The sequence below is a fragment of the Zalophus californianus genome, chromosome 10 (assembly GCF_009762305.2).
Source record: "Zalophus californianus isolate mZalCal1 chromosome 10, mZalCal1.pri.v2, whole genome shotgun sequence".
Classification (NCBI taxonomy): Eukaryota; Metazoa; Chordata; class Mammalia; order Carnivora; family Otariidae; genus Zalophus; species Zalophus californianus.
In genome coordinates this window covers 48,921,628-48,940,959 of record NC_045604.1, presented here as the reverse complement: position 1 = coordinate 48,940,959, position 19,332 = coordinate 48,921,628, and the positions used below count along the sequence as shown (strand labels likewise).

The 19,332-nt window shown below is 39.1% G+C and overlaps 1 protein-coding gene across 9 annotated transcripts in view; it reads left to right on the top strand.

Moving 5' to 3' along the window:
* The window catches only part of RASAL2 (RAS protein activator like 2), a 355,523-nt gene that overhangs the window by 322,867 nt on the left and 13,324 nt on the right, over window positions 1-19,332 (top strand). For 6 of the 9 annotated variants that reach the window (XM_027610621.2, XM_027610625.2, XM_035722102.1 and 3 more), the window contains 6 exons: window positions 3,051-3,195; window positions 3,872-4,108; window positions 5,836-6,037; window positions 8,141-8,340; window positions 9,116-9,977; window positions 18,034-18,168. In XM_027610621.2, the coding sequence (XP_027466422.2) occupies window positions 3,051-3,195; window positions 3,872-4,108; window positions 5,836-6,037; window positions 8,141-8,340; window positions 9,116-9,977; window positions 18,034-18,168 (1,781 nt within the window). The remainder of the gene's footprint in view (window positions 1-3,050; window positions 3,196-3,871; window positions 4,109-5,835; window positions 6,038-8,140; window positions 8,341-9,115; window positions 9,978-18,033; window positions 18,169-19,332) is intronic. The other 3 variants (XM_035722101.1, XM_027610626.2, XM_027610622.2) reach the window with 1 other exon arrangement.

Sequence of the window (19,332 nt, the reverse complement as noted above, 5' to 3'; positions counted from 1 at the left end):
GTAGATGGAAGGAAGAAGAGGAATCAGGGAAGTGATCGCAAAGAGAAAGGACATGTGCACAGATGCAGACAAAGCAAGAAAACCAAGAAAATACTGACTCTTAGACACCAAAAGAGAAGAAAGCATCAATAGAGTCAGAGATTAAAAAAAAAAAAAAAAAATGGCTATCACATTTGGCAACTTAAAGATCACTAGTGGGGCGCCTGGGTGGCTCAGATGGTTAAGCATCTGCCTTCGGCTCAGGTCATGATCCCAGGGTCCTGGGATCAAGTCCCGCATCAGGCTCCCTGCTCAGTGCAGAGCCTGCTTCTCCCTCTCCCTCTGTCATTCCCTCTGCTTGTGTCCTCTGGCTCTGTCTACCTCCCTGTCAAATAAGTAAAATCTTTAAAACAAATAAATAAAGATCACTAGTGGTGGCTGGGACTGCTATCAGGAGGACAGGAACCGGGTTGTACGGGGTAAAATATGAATGACTGTTCAAGAAATAGGCCCACTGTGTTTACATGAAGTGGACTCAGTGTAGTAGTGATTAATTCCTACTCTGCAGAATTAAATTTCTTCTCTTCCTGCTTCCTAGCTTCATAGTCTTTTCTCTAAGTCATGTGCGTTAGTTTAAGATCTAATGGGAATTTGTAAGAATAGTGAAAATGGATTTTCAATGATATTGGGAAAGGCACAGAGAGGTTCATAGTCTCACCAAAAGGGCTTATTACAGTCATATCCTAAAGTATATCTCATGGCTTGCTTTAATGATTTGTATTGCCTTATAAAAGGCAATGATGAAGCATCTCAAACCATAGTCTCCATTCCGTGGACCTAGGGGTAAATATGTGTTGACTACCTACTTCTTAAAAATCAAAATCTATAATTCTGCCATTCAGTGTACTAATAAACAGGATTTCCAAATAAATAATTTCCAAAGTGAAAAGTAGATGCAAGTGCTTTGATAGAACAGAGGATAATTAAATAGCTCATGGGCTAAATGAGACATGAAAATTCAGTGAGCATGGGAAGAAACTCAGATAACCCCACACAGATCTCTATTATCATATTCATAACCCAAGAGCAAGGACCAGGGTAGTGAAAATGGCTACAAGAGCATAAACAAAAGTAATTGGTAAGATGCTTCAGGATGGAGATTTTACTGTCTTCTTCCCGCTTAACTTCCCACATTTCTAGTTAGCCTTAAGATCCTAGATGCTCAATGGCTGTTTTTTCTCCTATATTTTACTTTTGTGACAAAAACTCTCTTTTGAAAACAACTTACAGAGTGTGTCCTGGAGCCAGTGTAAATTCAGACTTATTTTATATGGTTTGAGATAGTAATGTGATTTTTCAAATAGTAACCCTGAAGAACTGCACAATTTTCAGTTACCTGAGAAAAATTCAATTGTTTTCATATGAAACTGTAATTATTGTGGCAGGAGCCTCTAATACTACAATTGAGAAAGGTTTTATAATAATTATTATATAAAGAGGCTTCACAGTGAAGTCTCAGTAAACCAAAAAATTAATAAGGACAGCTGAGCACTCAGAATAATTGAAGTTTAATTATATTTCATACACTTTGGGCAAAAAAATAAATGCTGTTTCCAAGCTGCCTGAAGAATTCTCAGAGAAAATTTAGTTAAAAGTTGCCAGTTTGGGCACCTGGGTGGCTCAGTCGGTTACGCATCTGCCTTCCGCTCAGGTCATGATACCCAGGGTCCTGGGATCGAGCCCCACATCGGGCTCCCTGCTCTGTGGGAAGCCTGCTTCTCCCTCTCCCACTCCCCCTGCTTGTGTTCCCTCTCTTGCTGTGTCTCTCTCTGTCAAATAAATAAATAAAAGTATTAAAACAAAAAAAAGAAAGAAAGAAAGTACAGGTCCTCTCTGCTAGATCCTAGATCTGTCTGGCTCAAACACCTTTACTTTTTCTATGCACTAATTTCCTATTCTCCAAGCACTTTTCTTCCAAATAATCATTTCCTGGCCTCTATTATAGCTATTTTGTAAAATCTTTCGCTTATCTCACTACTAACCCTTTAATAGAAAATGCCCCGCATGTTGCTGCTGGTACTTAATTATGCAGAAATTTTTGTTCGCTTCGTGAAATTTATTAGAACTAGGCTAAACCTCGAGAGATATAAGCAGATTTGAAAGGATCGTAGAGACCTATAAAAACCCAAGAATACATACTATCATCTCTGATAAATATTGAGCATCTGCAGTGCTTTGGGAGCTGTTTGATAGGCTAGAAATTCAACCATGAATCGAAGCAGGCGTCTGACCTCCAAGGGTATTCATCCCAGAGAGGTGAACATGGGACAAACATGTAAACAAATAATCACCAGTGTGAGACATGGAACACTAGAACATACACAAGGTATAATGTATAGTGGAGGATAAACAGGGAAGGTAAGGATTTGTTCTTTTAGGGAATATGGACATATCTCTGTAGAGGATGGAATATATGAACAGTGCTTCTAAACTAAATTTATTTGGACGAACATTATATAAAGAAATGTTCTGCTCCAGTTTTGTGCTATGTTGAATGACTGTCCCCTTCACAGGAGATTAAGTCTAGAGACCCTTACTTGAATATGTTCAAGTTATGTTTGGCACCACCTTTAGCACTAAAAACCTTAGGTTGGCTATTCAATCAAGCTTGGGTTCTTTTGTCTTCTAAAAGAGTAACATTATTCACCCTGGTAGAAGGGCCTTATAACAAATAATGAGTTCCTGCTAATAAAATATATTTGTGATTTTAGATAATAGATTTAAAGTTGTATCATTGATTAAACTAGTATCATTATTATTTTTATAAATACCATTATGGTGATGTTAGTGATTGCAGTTTTTCCATTTCCAGGATGAGGAAAATAAACATGATATATGGGAGGTGGTAACCCTTGGGTTCTAAAGCAGTAACAATCCTTTGTGCCCTCCACGTCAGGTCTCAGAAAGAAATTCCCATTCTACGTTAAGGACAGAAATCCGAAATCCTTTTATTCTGTTTGGGAGGACACTATTCATAGTTGTACTGTCTGTCATCTTCTCTCTTCAAATAGGGGAGTTCATCAAAGCTTTGTATGAGTCAGATGAGAACTGCGAAGTGGACCCCAGCAAGTGTTCCTCTAGTGAACTGATAGACCATCAGAGCAACCTGAAGATGTGCTGTGAGCTGGCTTTCTGCAAGATCATCAACTCCTACTGGTGAGCAGGTGTCAGGGCTTCCGCCCCTGCGTATGGAATTGACATTTTTCCATGCAAAAGTCATCACAATGTTAACGGTTCCATTTCCCAACCAAAGGAAGGGCTGAGGGGGAGGATGGAAGGTTTCCCTGATAGAGTCCCCTCGAAAATCCAAATCTCCAGTGTAAGCAGCAGTACCTGTGAACTGACTATCTACATAAATATAATATTTCCCCAGAATCTTAGCACCACATCCTCTAAGACCAAAAGTATTTTAATGGCTTTCTAAAATACTTACTAGTGTTAAACGGTTGTGTTAATGATTTTTGCATTGCTCCAACCCCAGCGATTAGAGAGATTTTTGGAAGAGTTTTGATGAACACTCTTTAGAGAGATTATGGTAAGCTCTATTAAACCAGATGGTTTAGTCAGGAGCCTCATGCCATTTTCCCACTTTGCAAAACTAAATTTACACTAATCCCTGAGTTCTGTAGCTTTGGGTTTCCAGTCTCCATCTGGACTTTTGTCAATTTTCCACCAACTCTAAGCCATGAATCAGGCAGAATTCTCTCTACTAGGCTGTCCTCTTAGCCTGTCTCTAGAGCAGAGGCGTGTTGGGCCAGAGTGGGATCACTTGTGTTTTCTTGGGTTTGTGGTCCTTTTATATTTAGAGGTTTGATCTTTTTTCCTTCCCCAGTGTTTTCCCTCGTGAGTTGAAAGAAGTGTTTGCATCATGGAAGCAGCAGTGCCTGAACCGCGGCAAGCAGGACATCAGTGAGCGGCTTATCAGTGCCTCATTGTTCCTCCGTTTCCTGTGCCCCGCCATCATGTCTCCCAGTCTCTTCAACCTTATGCAGGAGTATCCTGATGACCGCACATCTCGCACCCTGACTCTGATTGCCAAGGTCATTCAGAACCTGGCTAACTTTGCCAAGTAGGTGTCACTATCTTAGGCACTTTTTAAAAACACGTGATACCTAAAATTTGGTTGGGGGTGGGGAAGCCTCATCACTCATATTACAGGATTTTCATTGCGGTGGTATTAAAAATAAGGAAAAAAGAAGGAAACCGCTTAAATATTCACTTTATAGGAGTGGTTAAATAACCCATGGTACATGCATTCAGTAGAATATTTGCAGCCAACACAGTGTTCATAAAAAATATCCAGTAATATGGAATATGATGAAGATATAATTATACTCAATGAAAAGTGCTATTAAAAACTTAAGCAAAAAGAAAAAGGATACTAGAAAATATGTTAATACAAAAACCTAAGTATAAAAACCATCTGACAAACTCAGTGTTTACATTATCTAAGACAATTGACTTGGCCCCTTCAGAAAAAGTCAATGTCATGAAATATTGAAAAGATGGAGAGGGACCGTTCTAGATTTTAAAAAACTGCAATGCTTGAATCTTAATTGGATCTGAATTGGAAAAAAAAAAATCTATAAAAGTCATTTGGGGACAATTAAATGTGGACTGTATATAGATGATTTATGGGTAATGTTTTTAAAAAGTTTTAGTGTGATAATGGCATTGGTTTATGTAAGAGATATTCCTTATTCTGGAGAAATGGGTGCTAATGTATTTAGAGTTTATGTCTGCAACTTAGTTTAAAATGGTTCAGCCAAAAAAAAGTGTGTGCAGAGAGAGAAAGTGAAAGCAAACTTGGCAAAATGTTAACAGTTGGTTAATGTAGATGAATGCATATGGTTGTTTGTTATATAGTCTTTGAACTTTTCAATAGATTTAAAACTTTGAAAGGGAGTTAGGAAACCATTGGGGAGGAAATGCACTTGAATTGTAAACAGCAGTTATGTTTGAGTGGCAGAGTGTGTCCACTCACACCTTTTTCTTGCCACTTTTCATTGTCTCTAAAAAGACAAGATTCTCTATTAGCAGTGTGTTGAAGGAAAAAATTAGAACTTCGGTGAGACATTGTTTTCTAGTATAAATAGTGGCTTTTTAGAAGTGCACTATTTTAACTTTGTGTATCCTATTTAAGAGCCAGCACAGAAGTAGACATATTTACCCATATTTGAGTTAATTCTGGTAAAAATTATTTCTAGTTTATTTTGGAAGAAGTTTTCTGGGCTTAAGCAAGGCCCTGAAGATACCTAGAATTTAGAGACAAAGAAGAGAAGTTCTTCTATAACGAAACTAGCATGAGCAAAGGCTTAGAGAAGCAGCATATATTTGGGGGACTCTGAAGAAGCTAGCAATATTGAAGGTTTATACTGATGAGCATTTGGTAGGCAAATGAAGGTTATTTACAGAGAGCTTTAAATACCGGGAAAAAAGAGGTTTAGCTTTAGCCGACAGAGAATAGAAAGCTATGCAAAGTTTTTGAGTTTTACATCAGTATTAAGAAAGTATGTTTTAGCATTTATCACTTACAGATTATAAATTAGTCACTTACCTCCCCAACTTAAAAACAAAAAATTGGGCACATGATGAGATGAGCACTGGGTGTTACATGCAAGTGATGAATCATTGAACACTACATCTAAAACTAATGATGTACTCTATGTTGGCTAATGGAATTTAAATTTAAAAAATTAAATTAAAAAATAAAAAATTTAAAGCTCAGTGTAAAGTCAACTCAAACATCTCTTTTCCTGACTATGTCCTTTCCCATTTTCTCTCCCTCTACTTCAGATTTGGTAACAAAGAAGAATACATGGCATTCATGAATGATTTTTTAGAGCATGAATGGGGTGGAATGAAGCGCTTTCTTTTGGAGATCTCTAATCCAGACACCATCTCAAACACCCCAGGCTTTGATGGTTACATTGATCTGGGCCGAGAGCTTTCAGTTTTGCATTCCTTACTGTGGGAAGTAGTTTCCCAACTTGATAAGGTAAAGTAGGTTGGAAGCATAATGGGAGATGGAAGTTAGAGAACCTGAATATACCTGAATTCTGGAGAGTATCCGCAGAGTGACAGTATTCATGCTTTCTGCTAGTTGAAAGCAACCTTTTGTGCTAGAAGTCTGGGAGTAAATAGTTATCAATTCCGAGTAAAATATGTGCCCTGCAAACCAAAAATTCTAGAAGGCCGTGAAATTATTAACATATATTTTTAATTATCTGAATTAATGGAGTATATATTTCTATAAATATATGTATGGAACATTATATATAACATGTCTTAAAACTTGCCTAGAAACTAATATCAAACATTGCTAAGTGCAGATTTATTCATGTATAGCAGGATGAGGTGATGAAACCTCTTAGGATAATTCTAACAAAAGTGTGGACTTAGAAAAATGCTGAGATTATTGTGTTTAATTAGTTTTACTCACAAGACTCTTTTATTATGCAAGTCAGAGGGTTCAATATAACTATTAGTACTACTGAGTTACGTGGGAACTGAAAATTCTGATGTTTTCTTTCTCTACAGATATGAATTTAAAAAACAAAATACTTTTAATCATTTATTTTCTGAGTATAAGCTAAGAATTACATATTAATAACTAAATATATACCATGCCAATCATTTTCTTCCTTCTGGAATTTTTCAAAGAGAAATAGAATTTGTAATGGAAAGTAGTCTTAGACTTTAGCTAGGTTTATCATAATAATTATTTATTGATGTTTTTGTTTGCTACAGGTACTTCATAAATAGGTGTGGTGGTATGTTAGAATAACTTCAAAAGACAAATCTTTTCACATTTTTTGTGATAAGAATGTATTTGTTTTCCTCCATTTTCCTATTATCCTTAACAATGTTGTACCAATAAAATGGGGGGAGTAAGACTTATTAGTAAAGACCACTTTCCCGAGGCAATGTAAATGGTAGGGTGTCTTACTGTTTGTAAAATAATAAACTGTTTTGTATTCTTGAGGACCCCTTCTTCACTTGTAGAAATGCTAGCTAGACTTTGAGTTGCAGCTGTACTGAGGATAAATTCCTTGAATATGAATCATGGCTCAGGAAAGTTGAGCAAGTAAAGGCTATTCTTTGGGTAGCATTTGACCGGCCACTCTACCCATCTGAGCAGAGTTGAAGAGTCTCAGTTGTGGAGAAGACACAGGAGACCCAGAAGCAGCCATGTAAAGCTGTCCTAGAGTTGAGGAGTTGTGTAAGACTCCATGAGAATAAGAATTCCCCAAAGAAGAAAATGATTGAGATGGATAAAGCCAATACTAAAAAGTGACTCTTTGTCAAGTAACCGCATGAGTGGGATGCGGATACAGTAATTTTGTGAAATAGACCTGGTTGATTTAGGATCAAGGCCTTCTTAACAGGCTTTGCTAAGTAAACATGCCTTCTCCTTTTTCATCTGTGTTTGGTCCTGGGAACCAGGAGTGAATCTTAGACACATCCCATAGAGAGAGTTTACCTGATATTGCTGCTTAAAAAAAGATTGTCTTGCTGATGCAAACCCAGTTGACAATAAGTCAGAGTTCCCAAAAGTAAATGGGATAGTGGATGGCAATATCAACTGTGTGCCCTGCAGTGCTCCAGACCCCTGAATGCAACACCTTCTTGTATGTTGGCATGCATTTCTTTTCTCACACGATGCCTTTTCTTTGGAAGTTCCATCACACTAGCCAATCCTCTGGTCTTGAAGTCCTTTGGTTAGAAGGTGTTTGGTTCTTCCCCTACACACACCCCCCCCCACCTTGATCTACTAGCCTCCCAAAGATTTAGTTTGCTTTGCATGCCTATTTTAGTTGGAATGGCAATAGTTTGGTTGTTTTGAGCATGTCTTTTAATTTTTATTTGCATAATCCTAATTTCTATTTCCTTTCTTTCCTCGATGTCTGCTGCACCTTGTTTCGCCTCCTCCATTCATCTCGACGCCATGGTTCTGCTGCTCCATAACAATGCATTATGAACTTGCCACTCCCATATGCAAACACCTACCCTTCCCTCCAACCTACACCCCTCCATCAATGGGCATCGTTGTCCCAAAAACAATCCTTGGTGGATGTCACAATGCTTATTATCCAATTAGGGTGAAAATTCCTTCCTACAGGCGACCGTGGCAAAATTGGGACCTCTCCCTCGAGTTCTTGCTGATATTACCAAGTCTCTGACTAATCCTACACCAATACAACAGCAACTGAGACGCTTCACTGAGCATAACTCCAGTCCAAATGTCAGTGGAAGCCTCTCCTCTGGGCTGCAGAAAATATTTGAAGACCCCACTGACAGGTATGAAAGAATTGAAACTGTTGTCTCAGAGAGAGATAATGCTTAGGGATTTGGCAAAAATCTACTTAACTTATTTGTTGAATTTACAACCTGAAAGTCATGATCAATTGGAAAGAATCATCTGGCCTGAGATAATCCAATTGTTTATCATAATAATACACAAGATCTAGGATACTTATTTTCTAGAATGATATTGTAGAGTTATATTCAACAAACATAAAAAAAACCTAAGTCCACCTTAATGGGGGAAGATTAAGGGCTCCATGAAATTTATATTTTCATATATTGTAGCACTCAAAAATCTAGAGAACCTCAGTTAATGTCATTTGAACTGTGTTGACGGGATAGGTAGATACAATGTTGATGCTTAGACTGACCCTCTTTTCTTGATTGGCAAGACTTGGGCCTTTAGCAGGGACCCTTTGGTTGTACACACAGCACTGCTCCCTCCTCTTGAAGGTTTAGACAGAACCAATTAACGATGAATTGGAATACCTCGGGAGGGTTTAAAAACTAACTAGGAAATGACTGGAATTCTAGTAAAAATCGAAGACAATGATGGAGTGGTATACACAATATTATTCCCCACCTTTGGAGAGAAACTAAAAATGTTGGATTTTTAAGAATTGTAACGATGAAATCTGAGTTTAGAAACCAACATAAGTATCCACATTGGGCCTGTGAGCCTTCAGAAATGTTCATATGCCTTGGATTGAGAAATCTTAACTATTTTGAATTTGCCTCCAGAGTAATTAAGGGTCCTCTTTTTCCACAGTGATTTGCATAAGCTAAAATCTCCAAGCCAGGACAACACAGATAGCTATTTCAGAGGGAAAACATTATTGCTGGTTCAGCAAGCCTCCTCCCAGAGCATGACTTACTCTGAAAAGGATGAAAAGGAAAGTAGTCTTCCTAACGGTCGGAGCATCTCCCTCATGGACCTTCAGGACCCTCACGCTGCTCAAGTGGAGCATGGTTCTGTCATGCTTGATGTGCCTATGCGCTTAACTGGAAGCCAGCTTTCTATCACCCAGGTGGCCAGCATCAAACAACTGCGAGAAACCCAGAGCACTCCCCAGAGTGCACCCCAAGTGAGAAGGCCCCTGCACCCAGCCTTGAACCAGCCAGGCAGCCTCCAGCCCTTGTCATTCCAGAACCCTGTCTATCACCTCAATAACCCAATTCCAGCAATGCCAAAGGCCTCTGTGGATTCCAGTTTGGAGAATCTAAGCACTGCCAGTTCCAGAAGCCAAAGTAACAGCGAAGATTTCAAACTCAGTGGGCCCAGCAATAGCAGCATGGAAGATTTCACCAAACGCAGCACCCAGAGTGAGGATTTCTCGAGGCGGCACACTGTGCCGGACAGACACATACCTCTTGCTCTGCCGCGGCAGAACAGTACCGGGCAGGCCCCCATCCGGAAGATGGACCAGGCTGGGTTAGGTGCCCGAGCCAAAGCCCCACCGTCCCTGCCGCACAGCGCTTCCTTACGGAGCACGGGGAGCATGTCGGTGGCCTCTGCGGCGCTGGTGGCCGAACCTGTGCAGAACGGGAGCCGGTCCCGGCAGCAGTCCTCCTCCTCTAGGGAGAGCCCCGTGCCCAAAGTGAGAGCGATCCAGAGACAACAGACACAGCAGGTAGGGGCGAGGCTGGAGGGGTCTGGCTTCCACTGGTCCAGCTGTCTCCCTGGTTCTTTGTATAGAAATCACTAGGAAATCCAATTGCTAGCAGCATTTCCACTGAAAAATCGTTTCTGCAACTTTGAAATGGAAAGAGGAAGTGAAAAGTCTGGGAGGCTTCTGGTGAGGTGAGGCAGCAGCACATAGCTTGACTCATTCCCCTCAGGAGACTGACAGCCACGCAGAGGGCTTTTCCTTCTCTTCAAGCAGCTGAGCTGCTACCTGGGTTTGCCCTGAGAACAGGTCAGTGTTGAATGAGTAATTAGAACACATGAGCTACAAAACCTATAAGCCAGATCAACTAGAATGTATTTGGGGAATCTGGACATTAATCATCCTTAATTTTTTTTCTCCCTTAAGTTTCCAGAATAAACTTTGGCATTCTGAGCCAAGCGTTTAATGTAATTGCTCTCTACTCCATCCCCCACCTCCCTCTGAACATAACAAGTCTCATGTGCCTTTTCCTGGAAATGACTAGAAAAATAAACAACTGAACACCTCTAAAGGCAAGGTAAAGGAGAGAGGGAACGGATAGAAACACAGGTGGTGGACAAATACGCTAACCATTTACAAATCCCTTCTGTTTGCATTGGTAAGCCCAGCTAGTGTCACAGCCAATCTTAAGATTTCTGGACTTTTCTTCTTGACACATAAAAAGTTCTCCCAAGAATTTAGTTATTCATGGCTTCCCTACATACTACATTTTGAGGCACCAATACATATTTTGCTTTTGGGAACAAACTAATAACCTGAGCAATACATGTATATGTATATATTTAATATCTTTCATCTAAAAAAGATTTTTCTCCTTTGTATTTACTGACCTTTTTTTGAAACCTAATCATACTTTATAAGTAGTAGGGAGCTTTGTGATTGAAAGAGTTCTATAACAGATCCTTTTGTCAGCAAAACCACTGGTCAGAGGAGACTACAATAAAACCCCAAGTGTATCTTTTTAATGTATTTGGCTTTTTGTATAGGTAAGGCATTTACTGATTTGGCTGCTTCTGCCTCCATTCTGCTGTAATCAGAGGCCTTGCCCCTAGTTTGATAGTTATTGTTTTAAAAAAATTTAGCACACTGACAGAATCCTGGGATGCAGAAGCAGAGGAAAGAGATGAAAAGCACGACTAACTTAAGCAGATTCCTGCAGCCGACTTCCTGAGCAGAACCTCCTAGTTGGTCATTCTTTCTGGAGAAATTTCCAGAGAAATTCCTTCAGTCTTAAATTTTTCATTTTCGTTTTGTTTATATTTCCCCAATTCATTTGATTTTTTAAAGATTTATTTATTTTAGAGAGAGTGAGCATGAGCGGGGCGGGGGAGAGGGAGAGGGAGAATCCTTGAGCACACTCCCCGCTGAGCACAGAGCACAACACAGGGCTCAGTCCCAGGACCCTGAGACCATGACCTGAGCCGAAACCAAGAGTTGGCCACTTAACCCATTGAACCACCTGGGCACTCCCCCCAATTCACTTTTGATTCAATAAGCTTTTTCATTTAAAGAAAAGGAAAGAAGATTACATAGAATGAAAATGCTTATGCATACTCATATCTTTCATATGTATGTCCTCTTATATCAATATATTTAATTTGTCAGAAGGTGGTCATTCACACCTTATCATGATCATTTCCACACAATGCTCTTATGCTAGCTTCGCGTTGAGATCAACTACTTCCAGAGAATCGAAGTGTTTATTGAGAGGAGAAAGGAAAGATAAGTAATTTTAGAGATGAAGTACTGTGTGGAGGCCGACATCCGCTGGTGGGGGGGTTTGTAGCATGGGGTCCCGGAGGATGGGATGGGGAGTAGAGAAGAATATTGGATTGGCAGAGAGGGACGGGACAGCAGAAAGGGCCCTCCAGCCTGCTTTTCAAAAGCTGACTCGGGCCCAGCCCTGGACAGAAAAGAGGAATGCTAACCCATTCCCCTGTATCATGTAGTCCTCAGTTCCCAGGGCCTGAGACTCAGACTGATGGTTTATAAATATTACAGATTACACAGCCTTCTGTGGGACCATCTGGAACCAATTGTCATTTATAATATTTAGGTGTAGGAAAATCTAGCACCTGTCACACAAGCAGTCAGTACATGTTTCTGTGGGTGAATAGAAGGCCGTCTGGAGAGACGGGAGGCAGGAAACGCATACAGTCTACGAACAACTGATTTAAAAATGTTTTGTGCCACAAGCCATCAATGAATTGGGGTATGTCTATGTTACATTGGTGCGAAGTGAGGCACAGAGTGAGATGGCCTAGTGCAGCTCTGTATATTCATCTTTGTTTATGCCTTGGCTGGTAATGCACCATCATATCAGTTCAAGCATAATCACTGTATTTTTATTGCTCAAGTTTCTGGTTTCTCTACATGGGCTTTTTCTATGCAGATGGTTTATTCTTTCAAAACTTATGTTGTTATTTTTTATGCCTTATCTTCTGGTTTCTTGCTTTTCTCCTCTCACTCCCATAAAGCCTCTGAATTTCTATATAATCAGCACATTTTTGGCAAATTCCTTTGCATATTGTAATTGCAAATTGTGTTGGGGAATTCTTCTCTCCCCAAAACTAGAGGATTTCTTTGTGGGGATTGTTCTGTAGGCGTCTGTAATTATCGGTGGCTTTGTCCCATGCAATTCCATCTGTATCTTAGCACAAAGGAGTGCCCATTGTTGGCGGCATGACTGGCTTCGGTCTTCATATACGTACTGAGTGGGAAGGAAATAAAATCCTAGTGAAACAATCTACAGGAAAGAGAGGGGTTTTTTGGGGGGGTGGTTTGTTTGTCTTTTTTTTTTTTCTTTCAGGAAACTGCCTTCAAATTTTTTTACCCTTTTCAGCCTTTATTTGGATTTTTTCCCCCCTCATTTTCCTCCATTTTGTTTTTCATGTATCATGTGCTATCTATGTATAATAGACTGTACTTACAGTGTATGTGTTGGGATATAGTGTGTTACGGAACCGTAAAAATTCAAATTTGAAGAGCCTTTTAAAATAAAAAATTCAAATTTGGGGCTCCTGGGTGGCTCAGTCGTTAAGCGTCTGCCTTCAGCTCAGGTCATGATCCCAGGGTCCTGGGATCGAGCCCCACATCGGGCTCCCTGCTGCGCGGGAAGCCTGCTTCTCCCTCTCCCTCTCCTACTCCCTCTGCTTGTGTTTCCTCTCTCACTGTTTCTCTCTCTGTCAAATAAACAAATAAAATCGTAAAAAAATAAATAAAATAAAAAATTCAAATTGGACAGTCCTGTTGGAAGGATGCTGCCACTATCACGTGGGGATGTGTTGAACCATCTCCTAACCAGCCTCTTCAGGGACCCTCAGAGTTGACTTCTTTAGTCAGCCCTCTCTTGGTGTTGACAGCAGAAGTGCTCTTCACTCCGAGAACCAGACTGTTTCAGATTTGGAGAAGCTGAAATCAACAAGCCTTATTTATAGCTAGTAAATACTAGCACGTAAGGGGGACTGGCCTGTTCTCCATTGTCCTCAGCGTAGCCAGGCTCTGACTGATGACAGGATCAGAGAAACTGCTGTCTCAGGCCCTTTTGCCCTAAAGCATTAGTATTTTTCCCAGAGAAACCCTAGACAGCTTTATCTCAAAGCAGAGATATTCCAAGTAGGAATTCCTCCTGCTTTTCTTTTTGTCTTTTTCATCCTTCCTTTTCTTTAATGATCCACCGTTGAAAGCCAGTGGATATAAATACTCTTCCTAAGGCTATAGCTAAGCAAAATGGGATTTGAAGCCCTTGCCCAACCTCTTTTCCCAATCTCTTTGACTGTAAACCAGAGATAATAAATTTTGCTATCTGTGATAATGCCTAAATAATAACTAAATAACTACTGATAAAAACTAGAGATAATCAATTTTGTTATCTATAATAATGCCTAAATAATAATTAAATAACTACTACTAATGAAAACTAGAGATAATAAATTTTGCTATCTTTGCCAGCTTGTAAAGGAGATGGAGCAATCATTGAGGAAAAGCCTTTGATGCACTTCCAAAGGATTAGAGGAAAAACATATAGTATCTTTCTCTTAGTAATACAGTATACTTTAGTAATAAATTCTAAAGAGAACCAGAGTATTAATAAATGAATATTTTATTGAGCACCTATTGTGCAATTACATTGCTACCATTCAAAAATAAACTGTATAAAATGGTGCCATGCATCAAGGATTGACCATCTAATTTGGAAATAAGACCAGCACACATAAAACCAATAGAAAAAAAAAAAAAGGAAGAGACAGTATATAGTTTTCTAAATAAAGAAACCAAAAAAAACCCTCTATTTTAACTATTTTTTATTTGTTCAATATTACTTTTCTGTTCTTTATGATGTTGTGAAGGTTTTGCCATGAATACAAGGAATAGTTAATATTTTTTCAAAGTTATTGACCGCCTACAATATGCCATGCAGTGTGCTCGGATATATTAGGAAGTGGTTGAAAATCAGATTCAACCAATAAAATAGGAATAGACCCAAATGTCCAATTCCATCACACAATCTCTTACAATTCATTGGACATTGTTAGTCCTTCTGAAGATATGGTAGCTACCACCATCACCAGTGGAATGAACCAAGTCTTGTTTTTACAGCTTCTCACTTAACAGTCAAAGCCTAGATTGTGCTAAGGAGTCATCACTGTTGTTTTAATATGCTTTAAGGGGCTAAGATCTCTCCTTAGTGTGTTTTAGGAATATCTTTAGTGTGCAGTGCATTTATAGGTACTCAATAAATAGCTACCCCATGACAGATCACAGGGAAAGAAAGTCCATTCGTGCAACATCTTGTTAACTGTATAAAGCAGAAAGCTATTGAATTAGCTGCCTTGAAGTAATAAATTCCAAACAGTAAAGTTGTTATTAGTTTTAGTACCTGCTTTATCTCAAACCACTACTGAATGATAGAAAATCCTGGTTTCACAGGAAAGCAGCTTTTCTGTGCCCTATGTGCTAACGTGATAAGATTGTAAAATTTAAAAAGGATTTGTCTCCTTTAAATAGTGGCTTTCTATTAATTTTTTAAAACTCAGAATCACATTCTTTTGTCTTCCAGGTGTACATATATCAAATAAAAACCTAAACCTCTTGTAAAACTATTTTTCTCTGCCAATGCTGAAGCAAATTTTTGTGCTCTGCTTTTAGAATCCAGTAGGGGGAGAACGTGTGTGTGTGTGTGTGTGTGTGTGTGTGTGTGTGTGTGTGTGTGTGCTCTGCTTTTAGAATCCAGTAGGGGGAGAACGTGTGTGTGTGTGTGTGTGTGTGTGTGTGTGTGTGTGTGTGTGTGTGTGTGCTCTGCTTTTAGAATCCAGTAGGGGGAGAACGTGTGTGTGTGTGTGTGTGTGTGTGTGTGTGTGTGTGTGTGTGTGTGTGTGTGTGTGTGCTCTGCTTTTAGAATCCAGTAGGGGGAGAACGTGTGTGTGTGTGTGTGTGTGTGTGTGTGTGTGTGTGTGTGTGTGTGTGTAAGTAAAGTACCTTGCCATTTACAAAATGCTTTTACATGCTGACTCATTTGTTTCTCATAATACTTTTTTTTTTAAAGATTTTATTTATTTATTTGACAGAGAGAGAGAGATAGCAAGAGCAGGAACACAAGCAGGGGGAGTGGGAGAGAGAGAAGCAGGCTTCCCTCCGAGCAGGGAGCCTGATGCGGGGCTCGATCCCAGGACCCTGGGATCATGACCTGAGCCGAAGGCAGACGCTTAACAACTGAGCCACCCAGGCGCCCTCTCATAATAACTTCTGATGTGGATAATTATTACCTTCCTTTATAGATGATACTCTATCCTATAGGCCAGTGTTTCCAAAGTTTGATACTCAAAATTAAGTATGCAAGATGTTTATTTAATTACGTAATTATTTTAACATGTATTAGAAAAATATATAACTGTTAATATTAAAATATATTTATAAATATATATATAACCTCAAACTCATGATTGTACTGATGTTATTGCTTAGCATAAGGACTCAGCTAACAGGAAAAAGTTGTTTTAAAGGGATAAGTAATATATCAGTGATGATGTGGTTATGACAAGAATAATAAAGTGATACACAAATGAATGAAGTATACAACATAGCTAGATACCGGAGTGGAGATGGAAATAGACTTTTAAGAACTGAAGATCTTGAAATTTAAGACATGTTTATATGTTTCTTGACACAGTGGAGAAAATGGCTTTAAAGGAGGAACTTCTAGAAGTCCATTAACAATTGCTTTGCTTATGTTTGCCTCTGGCATGATGCCACTTTTTACTGATACATATCTCTAATCTGTTTGCAAATCAGTCAAACCAGGTTCTGCTTCAGACCTTTAAGAACCACCCTCCTATGACTTGTGTATGTGTATTTTGTAGAGTTTCTCCCAACCAGTATTTTTCATCTAGTCTTTCTAAATTGCAAAGTCATCAAAAAAAACCTTCTTTTAAAATAGCTATCTATAGAGAGTTTAACTGGATTCTCTTTCAGAATGACATAAAGATAATCTTAAGGTAGATATAGCTCTGCATGGAAGAGAAAATTCCCTCCAACTATGAGATTACACAGTGTTGGTCCTCAAAATAGAAATCTATTTTAATTCTAAAAAGGCTAACTCAGGGGCAGCTGGGTAGCTCAGTGAAGCGTCTGCCTTGGGCTCAGTTCCTGCCGATCCCCCTGCTTGTGCATGTGCACTCTCGCTCGCTCTCGCACTCTCTCTCTGTCAGATAAATAAAATCTTTTAAAATAAATAAATAAATAGGCGAACTCACATACAATGCTGTGTTCTCTCTTTCTTTCCCTCCCAGCCTCTCTCGTTCTCTCTATCTCTCTCGCAAGCACACCAGAGAAAAATAATTTGTTTTATATTCCTAGTATCATTTGTAGAGAAACCATTAATGTTCAATAGCTTAATATAAATTGTAATATCCAATTCCAGTTTTCTAAACATAAACATAACATCCAAGCTCTGTAGTTTCCGAAGGACTTTCACATACATAATTCACATATCTTATTCTGTCCCTTCAACTCTCTGAATCAGGATAGGTATGTCGGTGATGGTGGTGATATCCCTAATCAGTAGATTAAGAAAAGAGTATTGAAGAGATTAAGGGATAGTTTAAGTGTCAGGGTCGCTCCTTTTTTTTTTTTTTTTTAATTTTATTTATTTATTTGAGAGAGAGAGAGAACACGAGCCGGGGGTGGAGCAGAGGGAGAAACAGACTTCCCACTGAGCAGAGAGCCCAATGTGGGACTCTATCCCAAGACCCAGAGATCATGACCTGAGCTAAAGTCAGAGGCTCAACTGACTGAGCCACCCAAGCACCCCAGGGTTGCTACTTACGGCCAGAATTCTTATCACTCTGTATATCAATATTGGAAAAGGACAATTTATCTGGCTATCCTAACTGGATCGAAATATCCCTTAAACTAATCCAATATCTATTGTTTTGATCCTGTATTCATCAAGAAACTGTCTAGTCTAAAATATAGACTTCTGAGTGGTCTTCATCCATCAAGAAGTCAGCACTCTGTAAAAATGAGCAGTGTCACTTGTTTTTTTCTCTTTGTCTAAATGATTAATGTGAAAATTATGGACTTGGCATTCTGATAAATAAACGGGTACCCTGTGAGTTTGTTTAGCATTAATCAGTTTGTTGGTTCCCGATCGTTTCTGGGTTACACAGCCATTTCCTCAGCTGAGCAGTCAACCATCAAGTCAGGCCTTTTCTCTCGTTCTTACCATCACTGACATTTCACTGGTAATTGGACCACTGGACTAATGAATAATTTTAAGGCCTTGGCTTTCTTTTCTTGATGATAAGAATTTTCGTGATGCATAGGAATTTCTATTCAGAATAGTTAATTCTTATACAAGTAGATATTCTCATTCCTCACCCCCAGCCCTGTCTTTAATAAAATATTACTTAGAACTGAGAGTATTTATTAGGTCACAGTTTTGTCCTCCAAGAATAACTCTGTTTGAGAAACCGAACTAGTGAGCTGTTTGGGGATGTGCTAATAAGTGTTTCTGATGCAGGTGCAGTCCCCTGTGGACTCTGCCACAATGTCCCCAGTAGAGAGGACAGCAGCCTGGGTGCTGAACAATGGGCAGTATGAAGAGGATGTGGAAGAGACTGAGCAAAATCAAGATGAATCCAAGCATGCTGAGAAGGTAGAACTAGCCTGTCTTTGTTCACTTCTTCCACCCACAGGGATAGTCCACCAGAATGGTAGTTTAGCCAACATGATCTCTTCCCCTCCCCGGTTTCAACTCCACCTCTCATGTTATCCAGCGTATACACATCTGTATATAACAAGTCAGTAGTGTCTCTGTGCGAAAATATGCAGAAATGTCTGTTAGGCTAGGGTGGGAGGATTAATTTTCTTTTCACGTAAGCTACCTTAATTTGGAGACATTCTGCTATTCATTTCCAGTCATTGAAGGGGAATGTTGTTTCTATAAACTGGTTGTTAGTCTTCAACCAAGGCCAAATTTATCCTTGGACTAGACTTCTTTCCCAGATCTTGTTTAATGATTTTGTCTTTTTTTTTTTTTTTTTTTTGGCCTTTTTCCTTTTTGCCTTTTTGCCTTTACTGGATAAAGAACTTCTAGCTCTATATTGATTTTAAACAGATATTATCTATTTCTGTTTTGTTTTAAAGAAAAGTTGACATGTAGAAAAAGGGTTATCAAATAAGAGGCTTGACAGCATATATGGCAGTCTCTCACTTAATTACAACCACACAACTAGTCCTGCTTACTTAGCAACATGATCCTAAAATATGCTTCCTGATGCAGTCTGCCTTTTTAAACTGTCATGAAAATTGTCATCTTTGACCTTCTGGATAAAGAATGTAGTTTAGGATCATGATATTGGGTAAGCAGAAGCTAACTTCCTGATTGTCAATTAAATGGGATATTCTGTGAATATAGTTTGCATTTTACCGTACAGATTTATCATGAATTACTAATGAATTTAAGTAGACCATATGCAAGAAAGCTTATTGCTTCTCACCTCACCTAGAAATGTGACATTCCAGTGTACTCACACCCCAGCTACTGCACTGTCAGTACGAGAAAGGGCTGGGGTTCTCTAAAGCTTTAGTGAAAATTTGTTATATAAAGCTTTAGTTTATATATATTTATATAAAGCTTTAGTGAGAAAACAGACATACATGTTCCATCCGGCGGAACCAAATTGAGCCGATGAACCACATCATGAAAAGGGGCCAAGAGGCTGTATTAATCAGCCCTGGAGAATATGTAGGCCTTTTGCTTAGTGCTTGTGACCTGAATATTTTACCCTTGTATAGTTGGGGAGAAAGCAGCAATAGC